This window comes from Saccostrea cucullata, unplaced genomic scaffold, assembly GCF_032062105.1.
Source record: "Saccostrea cucullata isolate Sc308-1 unplaced genomic scaffold, CSIRO_AGI_Scuc_v1 ctg2667, whole genome shotgun sequence".
NCBI lineage: Eukaryota > Metazoa > Mollusca > Bivalvia > Ostreida > Ostreidae > Saccostrea > Saccostrea cuccullata.
In genome coordinates, this window is record NW_026927697.1 from 131,374 (window position 1) to 153,279 (window position 21,906).

The following is a 21,906-nucleotide window of genomic DNA, read 5'->3' on the forward strand; positions in this document are numbered from 1 at the left end:
TTCAGAGTTTTTGAAAAAAAAAAAATGATTTAGTGAAATTCACTGGTCCACGCTAATATTCACTGGTCAATCAACATACATATTAAAAAACCTTAAAATTGTTTGAATTAAAAAAGAGAGTCAAACATCCTCAAACTGAATTAACAGACTTGTCGAAATTTTTTAATCGCTGTCAGACATTAGGTCTGACACAGTCGAATGTTTTGTCGGACCAGTCAAACTTTTGTACGTTACATATTTTGATGCTGGTAAAATCATATGAATAACGGCACCAAAATGTCTTTTTTTTATTATCAATAACCTTCAATCTAACAAGTTTCCTTTCTTGGAATAGAGAGTCTTTAACATAGAAATAAATGACAAGTTTTATGACTTTGCTGTAACAAATTTACTTAGCTATCGTGAACATGCTGCGTACGCGGCCATTGTTTCTGGGAAAAGAGTACCAATTAATTTCCCATAGAACTCTATACAAACCTTTTGCCCTCCAAGTAATTTACTAATTCCCGTTCAAACAAATCACTGGTATTATTTGAAAGTTTTTTAAGCACTTATTAAAAACGGAAAAAAAATACACCGTTTTGCGGCGTTTATAGGTCAAATTTGCAGTTATTTAGAACTTACAGAGATCGGCAGTAAATGACACCCTGCCAAAAATATCAATCCCCACTCCTACAATCTCCCCTGGTATTTTAGAATTTTTGTTTTTCCACATTCCATCATTTATTTCAAACATTAATATTTTTTTTAAAATGAAAATATTTACATACCTCTTTCAGCCAAAAGGAGCCTACCCATTTATTACTCTGCTTTCTTGTTCAACCAGGAAATGATGTCAAAACCTGGGTCTTTGGTGCTCTTTTTTTATACATATTTACCTAAAATTAGTCAATTTTGTAATTTTCAAAGACCTTATACTTACCAATATACATGTATGAAATTTGAGGCCTGTCACTTCAGTGTCTTGGAATCTGTGGCCATCTTAAAAATGTCCCCTCCCTGCTGCAGGTGCTTTTCCAAAGAGTGAAAAACTTTCATTCCTGTGTGAAATAATCTTTTTATGAATAAAATAATATAAAATAACATGATTTTGTTTTTTGATGTTAATAAAATGAATAAAGTCATAATTGTGTCAAATTTTTCATAGGGGTGGAATCTACCCAGAATAAAGAAAAAAGGTCCAAAATTTGATAAATCATAATTAATTAAGCAAAATTAAAAGGTTTTAAAAAACTGATATAGAAATTTTGTTTGCTTATGAAAAGTAAATTGATTTAGACTCTGATATACTAAATGATTCTTATCTAACCCCTCCTGTTGCTTAAGTATATACAAAAAAGTTTCCCCACCCCCCAGTGAAAGACACGTAGAGAAATAGCAGGTGCCCCCTATTATATTTGTTTACAATTAATTCAGACAAGAGAAAATTAATACTTTTGATAACAAATCAAAGTGCAGTGTCTGATAGTCTTATACAGTACAACCATAATCTACATTATTGAATTTCATGCTTTAAAAAGGGGAATTCAGATTAATTTGTAAAAAATTAAGAAATGCAATAATTGACTTAAAACCCCAAAATGTACACCACAATAAGAGGCTGAAAAATTAATAAATGAAAAATTTACCTGCAATGTACAGCTGCCATTTAATCAAAAATATATCGGGTGGGTAGAAGCCCTCAAGTCTTCTTCTCATATAGAGAAAACACACGCCGATCAATCCAAGCTCTCACAGGTTAGGAAGCTGAAATATGAAAGTCCTCTATAGTCTTTAAATGAAAATAAATCAATAAAGTTAGTCAAATTAAGCATAAATCATAAAGAAAACAGCAATATTTTTCAAGTTTTCTGAAAAATTACCAAATTACATATCTTCAACATGGCCGAATGTTTAAAAAAAGGATCCGTCAAGGGTGGAATACACGTTTTACAATTTTACATGTAATTACATGTAAATATTAGAAAAGTCAAATGTGATGTGCAGTAATGCCATTCCAATAATTCAAGAAAACAAAATCAGAAGCCTATGGTCACAATAATTAAGATTATATCATGTTGAAATTCTACATATTTGGTTAGCTAGTCTAAGGGAAGTAACTCTAAGTACAAAAACTGGAAAGCAGTAGAAAATGAGTTGCAGAGAGTCACCCTGATGGAACTACAAAGAGCAAAAAGAGGGAAAACACATACCTTTGTGTAGCTACAATATAGAAACAACCAAACTACAAACTGATCCCCCCGCAGTCAAAGGGAGGCAATCCAGAGGATCACATACACTATCGACATGATACGTCGAGACAGAAAATGACCTCCTTTCACATGAACACCACGAAACGCACATTTAAGGGCCGAATAAATTATTCGAAAAGATACCAAACGTGCAGACGTATAAGAAACTAAACAAAAATTAACACCAGGCCACCATCCTACACTTCCAAAAGTACACATATATAGCAAATCATATAAATACACAATTACATGTACATGTAAAATACATACATAAATTTATGAATACATACAAACATTTATTATAAGATCAATCTGATACATTTTCTTAACTTACCTTTCTCCTATGGCCAAGTCAACTACACATTGTTTTACCAATTTCCATCCTCTGTAACCCCCCCCCCCCCCAATGTCTACAAAAGACCCAAAATCACCTCTAACCCTAATTCCACAGATAAATAATTCAAATTTTTGCTAATTTTTCTCTCGAAATGTCTTCAATATTCAAATAAATTGCTAAAAATAACTTTTCATGACTTTCACTTCACTTTACTTATTAAAAAATGGGGTCTCTATAGGGAAAAGAGTACCAATTAATTTCCCATAGAACTCTATACAAACCTTTTGCCCTCCAAGTAATTTACTAATTCCCATTCAAACAAATCACTGGTATTATTTGAAAGTTCGTTCTAAGCACTTATTAAAAACACGAAAAAAAATACACCGTTCCGCGGCGTTTATAGGTCAAATTTGCAGTTATTTAGAACTTACAGAGATCGGCAGTAAATGACACCCTGCCAAAAATATCAATCCCCACTCCTACAATCTCCCCTGGTATTTCTAGAATTTTTGTAATATTCCCACATTCCATCATTTATTTCAAACATTAATATTTTTACTTTAAAATGAAAATATTTACATACCTCATATATCAGCCAATCAGGTAAAGCCTACCCATTTATTACTCTGCTTCATCTTGTTCAACCAGGAAATGATGTCAAAATCTGGGTCTTTGGTGCTCTTTTTCCTTCTGTGTTTGTGACCTTGAACTACGCATCCCGATCCCGACCTTTATTAAATTTGCATAACGCTCATTTTTTTTCAAACGGACATCGTAAGACCGACGTTTTCTTAAATGTTATTCAACAAATTTTTACCGGCCTTGCCAACAGGACCGACGGATTTCGACAAGTCTGAATTATTAACCAGGTGTGATATTTACAGTGGATACCCCCCATATGAAAAAATACTATTAGAATTCAATCGGAGTATTCAGTTGACTACTAGTTGACGGTCAACTGACTGTCATTTGAAAATTGGTTGAATTTTTGCCATGCAAATGAGGGAGCGATCAACTCATTTGCATAGAGTGGACCACTGTTGAATGCTCCTATATATTCTTTGCAGTTTACCGCTAGTTGAATACTCCTTTATTTCCTTTACAATTGACCACTAGTTGAATACTCCACTATTTTCTTTGCAGTTGACCGCTAGTTGAATGTTTTTTTCCTTTACAGTTGAAAGAGAATACTCCACTATTTTCTTTGCAGTTGACCGCTAGTTGATGACTCTTCTATTTTCTTTGCAGTTGACCGCTAGTTGAATACTCCACTATTTCCTTTGCAGTTGACCGCTAGTTGAATACTCCATTTGTCAGTGCACGTAGGTTGCTTTCATTAAATATTTGAAAAAAAATGGAGGGAGATTTGAAATCTAAGACAAGCAGTGTTCTTGAAAATATGAAAAGTCAAACCAATAGAGTTTTTAAATTGACATAAATGTACTTGTAAATCTAAATGCATTATAAATGAATTGAGCTGGCACACTCTCATAAGTTGTTACAGTCTTTCTTCATTTTCTTGGCAGAAAAGGTTATATATAGAATTAGTCTAAAGCAATTGTATATTTTTACAACACAACAAGACACTTGATGCATAACAGGTTTTCAGAATTCTTTCCATATTTAAAAAAGTACACAAAAAAGGGACCTATACTGGCTACATTGTTTTGCATTCCTATTATATCTGTTTAAAAATAACAAGTTTAGTAAAAACAAATCTTTAAATTTTATATACTTACAATAGTACATGAGATATTTCACACGCTGAATCATCACGAAGACAATAATAATGTTTCAAATCAAAATTCCCATCTTCTACAGAAAACACACATGTACTGATCGATTCAAATCTTGGTTGTTGTAATTATGGTATAACAAACCCGATCTATGATAATGTAATTTTGAACCCAACATAAATTTAGCGTGGGAGAAATTTCCATAACAAGTCGGAGTGTTCAACAGTGGCTCTTGTTCTGCATGAAATTTCAAATTTATGAGCATTCAACTATATATGGCCGTTTTATGCAAATCAGTTGATCGCTTTTCAGAAAAGCATTACCTCCGAGTGGTCAACTGTTTTCGCATTAACAGTTGAATCTAGTTGACGGCTAGTTGACGGTCAACTACACATTTTCGTATGGGGGCCAACATGGTTGTCTACCACAGAAAAAGAAGTTCTAAATGTTGTGGGGGAAATGTTTAATTAATGTAACAATAAAGATTACTCTTTATATTTAAGGTAGCCTAAATGATGATTAAGTTGACATATGTTGTATCCAAATAAAGCTACAATTATTTTTTGTACAAATTGAATCAGCTGATTAAACAAACGGCGGAAAAAAAAAACACCCGGGGGTAATTGAATGGGTCTGATTTTCTTTTACCAAATTTATTAGGCAGTGGCGCTGCCATTTAATCAAAAACTAAATGTCATAGAAGCCCTCAAGTTTATTCTATCATACACACAGATGCAATCCTTTTCACAGGTTAAGAGGTTAAATTCCGGAAAAGTAGAAATTTTTTACCGGTCCGTCGGACCGATTACATGAAGAAAGTTACCGGACTTTTGAAATATTTACCAGTTTTGCCGGTGGATTTCAAAAACTCTCTGCATTTTAATCCCTGGACAGTTTTTAAAGGTTGATATGCTTGTTAAAAGTAATGCTCAATAATATGAGAACATAAGCTGTGGGTGTGTGGAGGACCCTTAATAAAATATTAAAACAATGAAATACAGAGTCAAATGTGTAAAAGATGATATAAACAATATAATTTTGAAAAATATAACTTTTAGAATTGAGAAATTCCTTTTCTCAGAGCGGGGGATTGTCCTCGCCTTGTACCCCTCCATTCTTATGAAATATGTGGCCCCAGCGTCAGTGGTTCCTGTGGGGTGGGGTGCACAACTGGTTGTTATAAAGTGGAAATGCATTTTCTCTTTGTTCCTCTGATCTACCTCTGTGTATTAAGTAACCAAAGTAAGCTTGCTAAGTGTAAAGTTAAGATAAGCAATGGTGCCTTTTTTCAAAATTGTGAATTTCAGGGCCTCTGGTTCAAAACACGAACAAATTCAATTGTTAGAAAGTTGTTACAAGATACTCAGGTGACCTATAAGGCCCGTGGGCCTCTTGTAATTTGAATCATTTCAATGATTTTTTTTAGCTTGAATACTTCGAATATGCTCCTTATTCAATTTTTACGTTCATTCAGCGGTTTAGGAGAAGTTACAGATTAGGGATGGATACCCTCAATTGTTGCGGCCGTACGCGAGTATCATCATTAAATCGTTTATTTCCCCCCACTTTTCTAGAGGGGGCATATTAAAAATAGTAAAAAAAGGGATGTTTATTTGGTCAGACTTCTCATGGACCTTTCATGGTCTCCATGCAATCGCCAAATGATATCTTGGACCTTAAAATCCTTCGATTTCTCAGGGGCCTTTCAAAGAACACAAATTGTTTTGAACACATGGGTATCAATGCTTCATGAATCGTTAGGAGCGGGACCAGCTGAGCTAATATGAGACTGTGTCAGAGATATAATAAGAGTTTGTCTTTTTAAGGTCATCTCAAAAGCTTGGAAATTGAGGTGAGATTGGGGAAAGACTGCTGCTTTAATACCGCGTGATATTTTTTTAAATATTGAAACAGACTTTTAAAGACTTCATATATATGCAAAGGGTTCTTTATCAACTGATCATATGAAACAGTGACATCAACATAAGTTGCAGCTATAGTCATTCAGACATTGATACTTAATATATCGGCTTATAAACCAAAACCGAACTTTTGAGACACTTGAATAAAAGGCTTCATTTTTCAAGAACACGTAAAATACATGCTGGATTCTTACATTTCAACAAAGAATATGGCATTTTGTCCTCTATGGTTCATTTAGATGAAGTAAGACATGTAGTTACGGTTTTGTACTAAAATACAATCATTATAATTCTTATGGAGGGATCCTTTTCATATTTCTTGTATTTAAAAATTAATGACATTTTTTATAAATTCGAAAAGACTATCACTTTGTGATGATATAAGAATACATTTGACCGTTTTATTCTAGAAGCAAGATCAGATAAAGGTCATTTAATTATTTTTTCATCGAACATTTAGAATAAAATAATATGCCAACTTCTAATTCAACTGATTGAATGTTTTTCTTTTTACATAAAGAGATATCATATAGGTTCTGACAGATGATATTACAAAATTGGCATGAAAAATTGACTCAAATTGATATTTTCTCTACTTTTCTTAAATTTTAAACTAAATTCATGATTCTTCAGTTATTTTGAGAAGCAAAAATGAAGATTTGATACTCCTAGTCCTTAAATTGGTCAAGATATTAAAGATTTAATACAAAAGTATCATGTACTGGGGCATATGGTCATCATTACAGGGAACTGGGCTCAACGACTGTGTCTTGAGTGGTCTGGATTCTTTTCAAATTAATTTCAACATTGAAATTCAAAGGGTGAAATTCTAAATAGGGTTGAATAGCAATGCTGAAGTGGAAGATGATTTAGTTTTCTACCTTTTTTTAAAATCATTTCTATCTCCAAAATAGGAAACGGAAAGGCATCCAAAAAAAAAAAAAGAACTTTAAATTGTTTATGTTATTAATAGTTGACCATTTTTATTGCTTCTTATCAGTTTTGATTTGATTGCATTTAATAATGATTCATGTATATACATTTGGAAAACACAAGAATACATAATTCTGTCAAATTGAGTTTAGGCTTCATTCTGAAACACTCACTTGAAAAGCTCCAAATGTAAAATAATTATTTATTTTGAAACATTCCAATCAAGTGAATGTAATATATAATGCGAATACTTGACTAGTTGCAAATAGATGTACATTGTATTTGGGTATCCTTTAAGATAACTTAATCAAAAGTTGACAATAGATGTACATTGTATTCAGACATACTTTATGATAAATTAATCAAAATCAAAAATCAAAATTATGCAACAAAAATCTCCTCAAAATCTTATTCATAAAACCAAGGTACAGAAATTGAGTTCAGAACATTCATACACCTCAAAACGAATAAATGTACATGTATTGTATATGCTGCCTAACATTTATCATCAATAAACACCATCTTTACACATTCATGAATGTCTTTTAAAAACAGCTGTACATTTGAATTATGCACTTCTGATTAATATATAAAGAATAAATGTCACATAATTTGACAAAGCACCAAACTATCAATTTTGCACATCAACTCGACCTTTGAATATCATTATAATATTTGTTTACTGTAGGTATAATATGTGGCTGACAAGTAAAATATAGAGGAAAACTTAAAGAGTGAAATGGATAAAAATGATCTGTTTATAAGGTATGAAGCATTTTGTCAACTTTAGAAAGAACATGGCAAAAATAGCAATTAAAGTTATACTTATCAGACTTACTGCAATAAGGCAACTCTACTCCCAATCTTTCTGTATATACATGTAATAGATTCAATATAAAGCCATGGATATTCCGTTTTTCTTCGAATAATTATACTATTACTCTCTCTATCTTCCTCACACACATATCTGCTGAATTTTTGAACACGTTTATCATTCTTCATTCTAAAAGAATTTTACACTGTAAATTGAGCAACCTATACTCTTACATCAGATAAATTTACTTTTGTATTCCTCATTTTTAAAAGTTAAAGCATCCTCATTCTTGAGATCAATTCTTACTTGTTACCACAAAAACGCACATTAATTAAAGTTAATTAAATGTTTAAATGATCATTATTCTTTTGACATTTCAATCATATATGCTGACACCTTGTCACAACGAAGAAACAAGCTAATAAACCAATTGGGTCAGATGCACATTTTTTTTTCTATGAGAACTGCCAAAATGAATCAATTTTCAAATGCATCAATAACTCTTAGACTACATGTACCTAGTAATAGATCTATGTTTAAAATATTTTAATATTTACAATAATATTATAACTTGAGTCTTCTACATGTAATATTTAAAATAATATTATAACTTCTAAGCAAATAGGTCTTTTTACCATGTTTCTTGTAATAAACATATATGAAACAAACTTTTGTACGTAATACTATTAAAAATGTTAAACACTATGAGTATATATTGAACACAGATATCATCTCCTCCTACACTTTGCCTCATGTACATGTACATCTTCACATCGTCTAATCTAAACATCATGAAATTAATGAAAAAAATGAATGCCAAGTTAACACAACCTTACAAAGTGCACAGAAGTGGATAATTTTTTCTTGGGGAAAGGGGGGGGGGGGGGGGTTGGATTGATGTTTATATTTTTTTTCATATTTTGATACGGTCTTCTTGAATAATAATTCTATGTAGAAATCTGAAGTTTATACTCTTTACACCAAAATCTATCAAAATTTATAAAAACTGCTTTCCGTCAGCAGTGTCGCTGATTTTCATGCATACCATATTTCTATTTTACTTACAAATAATTTTTAATATACCTCATAACAATGCACATATGAATTCTTAATATCAAACATTTGGCATATACAATGTCAGATATTACGAGGTATGTGAGTTCACCTGGATCCCACATTGGAGTGGTAGTACATTCCAAAGGCTGACGTGGTGAACCAGGAAGCACACACCCACCATGTAACAAAGGAGAGCAGGCCGCGATACCACTGAGCTGAGAACACCTGCCGCAAGTTCACTAGAGTCAATGAAAACTGGGCTGCTGTCTCACTAATTGACTCAAGAGTAGTCGAGTTTAGAGCCCCTGAGATTGTTGAGTTTGAGATCTGAGTTGAGTTTCTACTAAAGGAAGTGAAGTACTCCTCCAAATCTTGCCCTAGTACAGAGGACCAGTTGTATTCACCCAGGGTCTTCTGTAGGAACATCAGAAACAGGAGGAGAATTACGGGGGTCAGGTACTGTAGGGTTACCACACAGAGGTAGTAGAAAATCCTTGCTACCATTTTTTGAAACTCAGTTCCACTGATTCTTCCACTCTCCTTCTTTAAGTTCTCCACTTTTTCATAAGCTGTATTGAGGTGAGCTTGTAGGTGAGTTGGCATCAAACAGAGTCTTAAAGCAAACACTATTCCTATTAAAAGCAGACGAAGAATGTCAAATTGTGATTCCTGTAAATGTCTGTATGTTGCTCTCCAGTGTTTTCCACATAAGAATGTCCGTCCTAATGGCTTTATCCACAGCAAGATAATCACTAATGGTAAGACAAAGTTTAAATGCAATAAGAGCTGTTTAATTCTGTTTTCTTTGGAATATTTCAATGCATCAATGTGAAGTTTTCCATACCGAAGCCCAGGAAAGGTTAACAGGGCTCCTACAATTGCACAAACAAATGCTAGAATGATCTTGAAAGTCAAAAAGCTTACAGGACCTTCATAGTCCACATCCTGGTGTTTTAGAAAGTTTTTAGCACCTGTGGAAAAATTCTCATAACCCTCCGCCAAACCAAATTCCAGTATGGATTCATCCACAACAAGAACACCCATGGCTGCCACAAGAAAGAAGAAACCAAAGGTCACACACAGGATTCTCTCCCCTCCATTTTCCATCTTGAAATACATGGCCGTCTGGGCAAGCAGAATTCTCAGTGCAAACCCAATCACAAGCAGGCACCAAAGCATGCTGATATTGAACTCTGACCGAGGGCCGATGGTGTAGTAGATTTCTGTGAGGAAGTACACCATTCCAGCAGAGAGAGAGAAGTCCACCAGCCATTGGTAGTCTGGGTAGAACCTCAGCTGTAACAAATCCACAGACTCCACTGGTGCAGAGTCTAGGGCTATATCAGTATTACGAGGTATTGTAAAGTTGTTGTCTGATGACTCTTTGTGGTTCTTCTTATCCCCTCTTTTTCCTGTCAAAAAACCAACTCATTAATTCTAATTATACAGATCTGTTCATTTTGGCAAAATTTTTATTTTGTTATAATTTTCACACAACAAATGTCAGGCAATGCAACTTATGCATTAATTAGTTTTATTGTGTGAAAACTACAATAGCCAAACTCTTCATTTTTATACCATTTATAACTTACATTAACTTCAGTGTACATGCAAAGTTTGGGGGAAATTTACCGTCCAGGTATTTTTTTGGGACCGTCTCAAAATACAGGTACATTTACTATAGGATTATATAGGAAAATGCCAATTTTTAGCACTTTGAAGCAAATTATACAAATACTACATTAGACATTTTGTTCAAACTAAAATATTTGATGAGTAATACTATATTATACAATATATGTAAGAAACACAAAATTCTACCGTCTTGTTACCAGAGGGGGCATCTCAAAATGCAAAAAATTAGTAAATTTTACTATTTTTATACAGTATTACAAAATATGACATATACATTGGATTCACATGAAAACATAATAAAAATATTGGAGATATTCTCAAATTTCTGTGTTTTAAATTTCAAGAGCGTATGTTTATTACTTTTTCTTTAATAATATTTTTATTACCCTTTCTTTAAGAGCTACAGATTATCATAACATCAAAAACACACTGCAATGACGTCAACCTACCTATCAATTGCAAAATCAGTTATATCAAATTGTTATTACATTTTTTTACCTATGATTTCTTAATTTTATTTAATTCTAATAATTAAGGGAAAAAAGTTGCATTAAAACAGTAAATACGCTTCATTTTACTATGATGCACGAAATATTGTGCAATGGAAACTATAGTCGGCCCCCTTAAGTGAAGTAGAAATTGTGCAACAGAAAATAGCAAACAATTAACAGGCATATTCTCACTAGGGACATAAAATAACAAACAATCAATTTATATATACATGGAGATAGGGATGTGCGATTTTATCGGTATACCGGTATATGATGGTTTTTCAGTGAGATTAAATTTGAACGTTTAATATCTTTAGGTACAAGGTAAAGTCCAGAAATAATTCATTTATTTGTTCAATCTTTCAAATTACAAGTACAGAAAATATAAAAAATGTTGTAAAAAGTGAAAAGAACAGCATCTTACCATGCTTACTGTCCAAACATAATTGATTTTATATGCATAAAAATTTCAAGAAAGTAAAATTTTGTTTTTCTAGCATATTTTTTAGAAAAATAATGACTTTTCATATAAAATCATTGGGTCATCCTTAAAAAATTGTTTGTTTGAGATTGCCGCCTGGAGGGTTTGACACATGGAAATTATTATTTTTTTTAATTAAATAAATTATAAATTTTTGATAAAAATCTCAGAACAAAAATACCTAATTTTACATAGATCTGACACTACATTTCAGTGTTTTTATGGTGCGTGTGATACATGTAATGGGCAAAAAAAATTGATTTTTAAAAAAAAATCTTCCTATTTTGGTCAATAAAATTTTTTCAGGAGGGGGGCATTTTTCAAACAAACTATAATTTTATTTTGGCCTTGTAAAAACTGCTTTTAAAAATAACATGATATTATCGTGATATTGTGGGAAAAAATCGTGATATATCGCGATACGAAATTTTTGGCGATACCCATCCCTACATGGAGATTCAGGGGGCCCAGGTTCATATCTAGCTGGTCTGGTACACTGCATTTTTCTCCTCTCCCGTTACATTTGGAGCTGTACCATGACCTGGAACTGACAGGTGAGAGACCGGCTAGGGATGAACCTGGGTTGGGGTCTTTGAGGGATCAAAGACTCTTAAGAAGGGAGCAATGTGGCAGTCAGCCATGTTCGATTGCCTGTGGCCAGATAGCTGTATTTGTAGAGCACCTGACTGGAGATTCAGGGGGCCTGGGTTCAAATTCCGGTTTGATCTGCTGCATTTTTTCCCTCTCCCATTGCACATGTTTTATACAGTACATCTATTCTTAAGTATTGCAATATATTTTGATTTGATCATAAACCTTTAACTAAATTCAATATTCTATAATAATTTTGGAGAGGCAGTCTCCCCACCAACAGCCACCGACCAAACGACAAATAGGGAGATAACTTCTGCAGAAAACTGAAGATGATCAGACTAAATACCAGCTGGGCCCCCAACACCGCCATCCCGCTGGTTATCTTTGTCCAGAGAAATCTTCAGTTTCTGAAATAAAGGAATTTTTTATCCTTAAATTAAACTTGTAGAATAATGTTCATACCTGTCACCTCCTAACCACAAAAGTAATTCATTACTTTTAGTTTACAACTACAGAGCCACTCATACATGTACAGTAACGTGGCTGCAAGTATTAATACAATCACAAGTAATCAACTGGTGTTCATGAACAAACCTAAGGCAATATATTAAACACAATTAAAATTATACCACAGGGTGTGTATCTTACACATTTAATCATTTATTGGCACTCTCCTGTATTTATTATGTAAATTAATCATCTAGTAATTTATACTACAGAGTGTTGACATTTCTTATTAAAGTTGAATCTTTTTCCAAGAGATCTTACATGTATCTGACAACACTGTAACAATTTTTTCATTAACTAAAGAAATATGATAGATCTAGGAATTTTGTTTTCCTCTCTTGCAAAGTAGACTCAAAGTCGATGAATACCATTTAAATATATGAATCGTCAATGTAAATAACTGAAATTCCTGTATTCACTGGACAACAGGACACAAGTCATAATAAAAAAAAAAAGCAGGGGCTAGAGTCAGAAGAATCTCTTGATAAATGCACATCAGAAAATCAGCAAACAATTAACACCCATTTTAATAATTGAACATTTTATCTAGATTTTAAAGAGGCCTTCCTTAGCATTATTTTAATCTTTTAAACATGTGTCACTGTATACAAAGTGCTAATCGAAAATCTACTTGATTTGGATCACTAGCTATATTGCTTTGGGTACTCTGATGCATTATTAAAAAAGAAAATTTGCAGGCTCCAGAAATTAGAAAACTTATTAAACCTTTGCAGAATCAATGTAAATTTATTTGAGGAAATTTTTAAGTTGAAACCGGTACCATCTCCTAAGTTAAAATGCTATTTTCACTCATTTTGAATTATTTCAACATTTTTTTCAAAGTATATTCTGTTGTAAAAGTTATTGTATATAAGTTTTCTCCTCAATTCACCCACGAAACATCATCTGATTTCTATGCATTACGCTTTTTGAGAAATTGAGCTATTCTTGTTTTGAGTGATGAGATATGTTTGCAACATATTTTTGCGATTGCTATACTTTTTTCGGATCCTTTTACTGATTTGCATGAAATCAAGATTTATTGTTTTTTGATAAAATTATTGCGATTTCAACAGTTTTGAAAACATATTGGCATTCATAATCACAAGAGAAACATTTATCAGTCAAAAGAAGTTAAACAGAAATAAATAATTATAGAATTTGATGAAATGTGCAATCATTGCTGGTGTTTGTGCTATACAGATTTGCATTTTGTATTTGTAGAAATGCTATGTTTGATTTGCCTACTGAAGAATGGTGGCGTATATGGGGTGGGTGGGTTATAATCCAAAGACACTTTCTCAAATTTCTGCCATTAAATAATTTACAATGTATTGATAAATATACAATGATTGTAAAGCGCTTTGAGTAGCATTTATGCTAGAAAAGCGCTATATAAATCCAATCATTATTATTATTATTATTATTATACATTTTCACTAATGTTTTAAAGGTATGTAATAAGGAAAATATATTTTGATTTGATCTCTTCAAAGCCAATGATTTGAATGCGTTAACCCTACGCCACGGTGACCTCAATGGTTGTGTGAGTTTGCTAAAAAAAAATTTTTTTGAGACAAAAAATATTTTTCCTATTATTTAAACTTCCCCTGATTCTCACCCAACTGTTAGACCTTTGTTTTTATACTCAATTTGATCCGAAACCTTTCCCCCTCCCCTGATAACTGGGTGATCAAGGAATGCTTACTCCTCCTACCTTTGCCCCTCCCAGCTCACAGATTTGTATTGTTTGTAAATTTTTCGATCATTAAACAATGCCATTTCCTCACTTTTTTAACATTCCCGACTTTAAAATAACTGGGTTCAGATCTCCATTTAGAAAAAACACAGTGGGTTTACTTTTCCTAATATAAGCACAAAACCCTCCCATTCATATTCAGAAATAAATTCTTATGGCTGGAATCATTTAATATTAACGTACTCATTTACCACTTAAAAAGTTAAAAAAACAATTTTCAATTAACATGTTCTTTCGGTACAATACTATTATATGAATTAAATATGTTGAAGATGACATTACCGACAACATAATTGTAGAAAAATCAAATCCGGGTGATTGTCCTACCTTTACACTTTCTCTCTCTCTCTTATAAATCTATGATAACTAATATTTCACCTATTTTCACACTATCATCAGTATCCTAAAACCTGAAACGCTGGGTTAAAGAAATTCAAAAAATATATCTCCCTATTGATTACAGATACTTTGACCAAACGACAAATCGAGAGAGATAACTTCTTACATGAAAACTGAATATGATCAGACAATACCAGCTGGGCCCCCAACACCGCCATCCCGCTGGTTATCTTTGTCCAGAGAAATCTTGGGTTTCTGAAATAAAGGAAATTTTTATCCTTAAATGAAACTTGTAGAATAATGTTCATACCTGTCACCTCCTAACCACAAAAGTAATTCATTACTTTTAGTTTACAACTACAGAGCCACTCATACATGTACAGTAACGTGGCTGCAAGTGTTAATACAATCACAAGTAATCAACTGGTGTTCATGAACAAACCTAAGGCAATGGGAGTATTAAACACAATTAAAATTATACCACAGGGTGTGTATCTTACACAGTTAATCATTTATTGGCACTCTACTGTATTTATTATGTAAATTAATCATCTAGTAATTTATACTACAGAGTGCTGACATTTCTTATTAAAGTTGAGAAATTTTTTTCCAAGATGATCTTACATGTATCTGACAGAGTCTACTGTAACAATTTTTTCATTAACTAAAGAAATATGATAGATCTAGGAATTTTGTTTTCCTCTCTTGCAAAGTAGACTCAAAGTAGCTGTCATGAATACCATTTAAATATATGAATCGTCAATGTAAATAACTGAAATTCCTGTATTCACTGGACAACAGGACACAAGTCATAATAAAAAAAAAGCAGGGGCTAGAGTCAGAAGAATCTCTGTCCGGATAAATGCACATCAGTAGCTCGAATCAGCTCCAGATCCTACCCATTTTAATAATTGAAGATTTTATCTAGATTTTAAAGAGGCCTTCCTTAGCATTATTTTAATCTTTTAAACATGTGTGATAATGCCCAACTTTGGTGCCAGGCACATTACTGGAAGAAGATGAAGAAGGATAATATTTACAGCTGATTTAGATTTACGTTGACCCAGGCCCTTGCAAATAAATCATGGTTATTCAATCAATTTCATTTTTGCTATGAACTATCAATACAAAAATATTGGTCAATCTGCACATCATTGTGCTCGCACCTTAGAAACAGAAAATTCGCGATTTACATGTGAATGAAGACGACAAATTCTTAACCCAAATTATATTCTAATAAATAAATCATCGTGTACTTCTTGTAAAAGACTGTGCCCCACTACCTAAAAGAATATATAAAACTTACATATGACCTACTGGGGGCAAATCTGTAGAGGACACGCTTCGGCTTCTTCGAGAAAACTTGGAAAGTCAACCTCACCGCGGTGCGTTCGGCATTAGACAACTCAAGCATCAACTTCATTTTATCAGATTTCACGATTGATTAAATGCCCATTAGTTTAATCACAGATCTCTACCTTGGGTCTATGGTTTTAATAAATTTCTAGATAATACATATCAATATTTCATAATGCCTAAATATTTAGAATTAAGAATAACGATATCACAAGCAGGGTTTACCTAAATCTATTTATAGAACAAAGAACGCAACCTTGTCTAAAATAAGCAATACGTCGTGCTCTCTGTTTTTAATCTTCTTAATAGATTTACACGGAAATAAAATTATTGTAATGATTTATAGATCTAAATATATGTTTCGACAGTAATTCGAGATATTTTAAAGGCGTATGTTATTCAAAGTTTCCCAATGTTTCGATGCAAAAGGAATCCAAAAATAATTTCGTTTTCCCAAAGTTTATTTTTAGAATTGCACTCTATATATATAACAACAAGTTAACAGTAACTGAGTTACTTGCATATTCACCAAGAACACGATCCAAACCATTTATTAGTTGTGCTACGATTTGGAGAATTTCTACCTCAAGATGCAAGGAAATGCTAGCAAAAAGACAGCGCTGGAGCAGTTGGGGGTCTCCTTCGCCAAGCCCAAGTATCCCTCTCATTCCGTCCTAGCAAAAAGAGTCTCGACATTTTCTACGTGGAACCATCACCAGCCTGCAGACACAATGGCTAAAGCTGGCTTTTTCTACACGGGTAAGACATTTGTCATATGTTTAAACTAATTACTAATCATGATTGAATTTGTTTTAATAATTACCCCCCCCCCCCCCGGAAGAAAATTGAAACTACTTAGTTATAAAGAAATATCCCCGTATAGCCATGATCATGATGATAGTGGATATATAAAAAAAATAATATACATTTCTTTAAAATAAAAAATCCTTATACACTTTCATATTTTTCTGTGTCTATATTGCATGATAATTTGCCTAATATAAAATATTGAAACATTTTCAAATTCCAGGCAATGGCGACAATGTTCGTTGTTTTTTCTGCGGAAATGGTCTGGAGAACTGGGAGAGAGAAGATGACCCCTGGGTCGAGCATGCCCACTGGTTCCCAGAATGTGTCTTCCTCATCCAATGTAAAGGGAAAAGTTTTGTTCTAGAAGTTCAACAAATCGTAGCACAACGACAATGCCAACAGGTCTGTACAAATTATTCTATTCTATAGGTACATGTACAAGTACTTTACAGACTTTAAAATGCACAGTGGCATATATTGGTAGAAGAGCATTTATGATATTGTACACCTTAATTATCCTACTAGAGTACATTTTAGTTGAATTTTGTTTAAATTTATGCTTTAGGATCGGGTACCAGAATTAGGAAGTCTCAGCCAATACAATCAAGAGAGGGGCGTAGTTAGTGCCCCTAGCTCTCCCGACTGTTCTCTACAAAGTTTAGCCGCCATCACGGCATTACAAATGGGATATTCCGAGGTAATGGTCAAAAAAGCCATTCGGGATTGGAACTCCCGCTATGGTTCAGCGAGTTTCTCTGTATCAGACATTGTGAATTTGATTCTAGATTACCAAGACCAAGGATACGGTTCGCTGGAGGATCTAGAGCAGGAGGAAAGTAGTTCTGTGAGTGACAATCGGACGGAAACGACTAATATAAATGGTATCGAAAACAATAGGACTAAACATAACACAAATTCTGATGATTTAACGCAGACTGATAGGACATTACCACCATTAACTAATGATAAAAAAGATAGCGAAGATAAAAGTAGTTGTGACTCCGGGTATGATTCTGATAGTGAAAATGAAAGTGAAAGAACAGGTGATTCTAATCTGAATTTGGAAAAGGAAACTGAAAAACTTAGAGCCGAAAACAAAGAACTAAGAGATACGCTTATTTGTAAAGTTTGTATGGACGACACGGTTAGTGTAATATTTCTGCCATGCACACACATGGTGACATGTGCTCAGTGTTTTCCCGCCATGAAACAGTGCCCCGTATGTAGGTCAGATGTCAAGGCAATTGTCAAAGCTTATTTGGTTTGATATATATATTGATTTTATATATCTAAAAGGGAGACTTTAAAGCTGTTTATATGAGCAAATTACTTTGTTCCCTCCTTAAAAGTTCTGTAAAAAGTCAATTTTTATTAATACATATCTGGAAATTAACGGCATTATTAATGAGTTGAGATGGACACATTTTAAATTTTTTATTTGTTTGTTTCATTGTTTTTTTGTGTGTGTGTCCAATTTTTTTTAAAAAGAAAATTTAGAAATCTTAATTATCAAATTACCTCGCTGTAGATAATACAATTTTTAAAAAAAATTCAAAACATACAGTATTTCTTTAAGTATAATGTGTAAACTAGTGTTTTATACTATATACATGTATAAGCAGTCTTCAAATAATGAAATCTGATTATATTTTATTATGCAAAATACAAATCTAAAAAAATAAGATCTCTTTTGTTAAAGGAATTCGAACACTCGTGATATTTATTTCTGAATCCACAAACATAGCATTGGTGAATATATTTCAAGAGTATCATGACCAGCTTCTTCAAGTTTTTTTTCCATATAAAGTACACATAATTATAAAACATTTTATCGGGTGGATGTAAACACGAACATTATAGAACGTGACAAAACAATCAATTTTATATTCATAACAAAAACACAATGGTTTGTTTTAAATTTACTAGGCGAGATTTAAAAAAATATAGCATGACTATTGTCTATTTTTTTTTCCACTTGTATAAATTCAAAATATATAGACCGACATAAATGACAAACGAAGTACGTTTGAATTTCCAAGTTGAATTATTTTAAATAATTCAGGTAATGCTTGTTTAATCTTCGACATCTTTGACATATTCCGAAAACATCAAAGCGACAACATTTTCATTTTTTTTTTTTTCAATTCCGAGAAATAAGAATAAAGAAAAAAATCTCAATAGACCTCTTCTTGCGTTATTAACAGAATTGGAGACAAGTCAAGGATTTTCAAAATTTCATTTATATTTCAAAACGGACATGAACAAACAAGTCACTTGAAACCTATGGAACTTTTCCGGATCATCAATCAAGATTGGCCCATTTTTCCAAATCATGAGGGAAACTATTAAGGGAATTTTCCCAGTGACATCCAAAATACGAGATAAATTTATATATCTGGTTTTTCCCCAAAGTTTTTGAAGCTATTTTTAAGGACGACATCGACCGACAAAATGAATGAGGTAGAACGGAATTACGTTGACGTATTTAATGATTCACTGAAGTCAATAAACACTCAAAAATTTAACTGCCTCAAACAATTTATAAAAAGAAATATTCACATTAATTCTTACTCTATTTCATTGGTATTATAGTAAATCAGCTACTTTAATATAATTTTTTAATTTCAAATATACATTTATTTTCTTCTTTTATTCATAAAAGAAAATGTTGCCTACAACGAAAAGCTTATTTCATTACAAAACCTTTTTTTTTTCATTAATTAGAGTACCTATCATTTTCCAAGTTCAAGTTCATTTATTCACTCGTCACGGTATATGAGGACAATGAAAAATATTTACAGCATAAAAATTCAGGTCTGACAGAGGTACAAGTATATGATATACATAATCAGAAAATGAAAAGGGAGAGAAAGAAAAAGAAAAACATATAAAAATGTAATAATGAAATAAGTGCGGGGGGAAATCGTGGAGGACAGACTAAATCATATATTTTTGATATAAAGGCACATATTTTTAAAAGTGTTTTAGCATCTTGTTTTGTTATCAGTTGAGAAAAGTTAAGAATACTTGGTCTACTAAATTATAATTAGTGTTCATTAATATACTTTTTCCTAATGTTTGACAATGCAATACATTCATTAGTACATGTGTCTTCTCACAAATTTTCATTAAAATAGAAAATTTGGTGTTATTACAAATAGTCATAACACCAAATTTTCTATTTTAATAAAAATTTATGGGAAGACACATGTATAAAATGAAATTCGACAACAACATATTTAGCATTAGAAAGTGTGTACACACAGTCTTTAAAATACTTAGATAATTTTCACACTCGAAATTTGTTATAAAAAGTTTATACACAATACCTTTAGATGAACTATTAATATCAGAGTGCCATTTTTTGCATAAATTGAACATGTAATCTTTGCTTAACAGCGGTAGTAACCCAATCTTGATTAAGAATATAATAAAACTGTTTATTCCAAATATGAGATAGTCCACATGAATCAAAAATACGATGAACACAGTCAATCCAAGGATTCTTACCAATTTCAGATTGTAGATCAGCAACTAAATATTGATATTATAATATACATGAAATTTTCTTTTCTGCGCTATTCAATAATTTACCCCAATATGAGACTATTCTGGAATAAATAAGGACAAATAATTGGAAACGTCCTGTTTCACCGGTAACCATATCATTCGGGGTACTACTTTTAAAAATATGTTACGAAAAATTTTAATGAACGCATTCAATAATATCAAGGTTTTCAAAACCACAGATTTCACAACCATAGAGTAACACTGGTAAAACCATTTTATCGAACAAATCAAGCTGACATGCTACAGGGAGATAAAATTGTCTAATTTTCCTGATAACACCATACATTGCTTTTTGGGCTTGGTCACAAAGATGTTTCTTGGCTTTTAGAAAAGAGCCAGATCTTGAAAAAATGATACCAAGATATTTAAAATTCTTTCACAATTTCTAGACTCTTGTCAATATTTACTTTCAATTTCCACTCTGAACAGTAGCATTCTAATTCATTCAAAGCATTTTGTAGATCATCAGGAGTTAATTTCTGCTAAAATGACAGTATCACCTGCATATAAAAGTATAATAAGTTTCAAATACACACATAATTAATTTTCTATTGAAGTAGTAAGCTTTGTAAGCCAATCATAGGCGTCGGAAGCAAATCAAAAGTGAGGGGGGAGGGGTAATTGAAAGGGGGGGGGGCTAAATCAACAAAAAAGTATATACCCATATTTTCAATGCATATATATTATGTATATATCTGCAAACTAAGTGGGGGGGGGGGGGGCGCTAAGCTCCCCCTAGCCCCCCCCCCCCCGGTTCCGACGCCTATGCCAATTATATTTCTATCAACAAGATAATTTTCTAGGTCATTAATGTACAAGGAAAATAAAATAGGTGAAAAGTTTTCCCCTGCCGGACTCCGACATTACAAGAGAAAAAAATCGGTTGTCGTGCCGTTCATCTTTATAAGTGATTTAATTCCCTGATACACATTTGTAATATACGTTAAGCATTTGCCTTTATTTCCATAATTTAAAAGTTTACTCCAGAGACCATTTTCCAGTGTTAAATGCTTGCTTGAAATCCATATATTAAAAGCACAAACACTTCATCAGTGTGTTTGATAAAAAAATGTAAACTGTCAAAATATGGTCTAGAGTAAAAAATTCTTTTCTAAAACCTGCTTGATTCTCTTGAATGAGTTAAATCTCATCTGAGTACATTTCTAAACGCTTGCTTAGCATATATGTGAAAAGTTTACCCAAGCAACTCAATAAAGAAATAGGACGGTAGTTTTCAGGGGAAGTTGGATCGCCGTTGTTTTTGTAAATAGGTGTAACAATAGTTATACCTTAGTATTAAAAAATAATAATAATGTTAAACAGTACATTAAAATC

General features: G+C 32.6%; 2 protein-coding genes across 2 annotated transcripts; one reads left to right on the forward strand and one right to left on the reverse strand.

The window, feature by feature from the left end:
* Positions 1-9,087: 9,087 nt before the first annotated feature.
* LOC134275245 (transmembrane protein 161B-like) lies at positions 9,088-14,430 on the reverse strand (the record flags this gene model as incomplete). Its single annotated transcript, XM_062757517.1, has 2 exons — positions 9,088-10,441; positions 14,403-14,430. Coding segments are annotated over 2 exons (1,335 nt in total), but the record flags the coding sequence as incomplete, so codon positions are not given.
* A 2,283-nt stretch (positions 14,431-16,713) lies between these two features.
* On the forward strand, positions 16,714-18,683 carry LOC134275266 (baculoviral IAP repeat-containing protein 2-like). Its single transcript, XM_062757540.1, has 3 exons — positions 16,714-16,950; positions 17,222-17,403; positions 17,567-18,683. Exons 1-3 carry the CDS (start codon positions 16,782-16,784, stop codon positions 18,266-18,268), a joined length of 1,053 nt encoding a protein of 350 aa, XP_062613524.1. The 5' UTR covers positions 16,714-16,781; the 3' UTR covers positions 18,269-18,683.
* Positions 18,684-21,906: the final 3,223 nt, after the last annotated feature.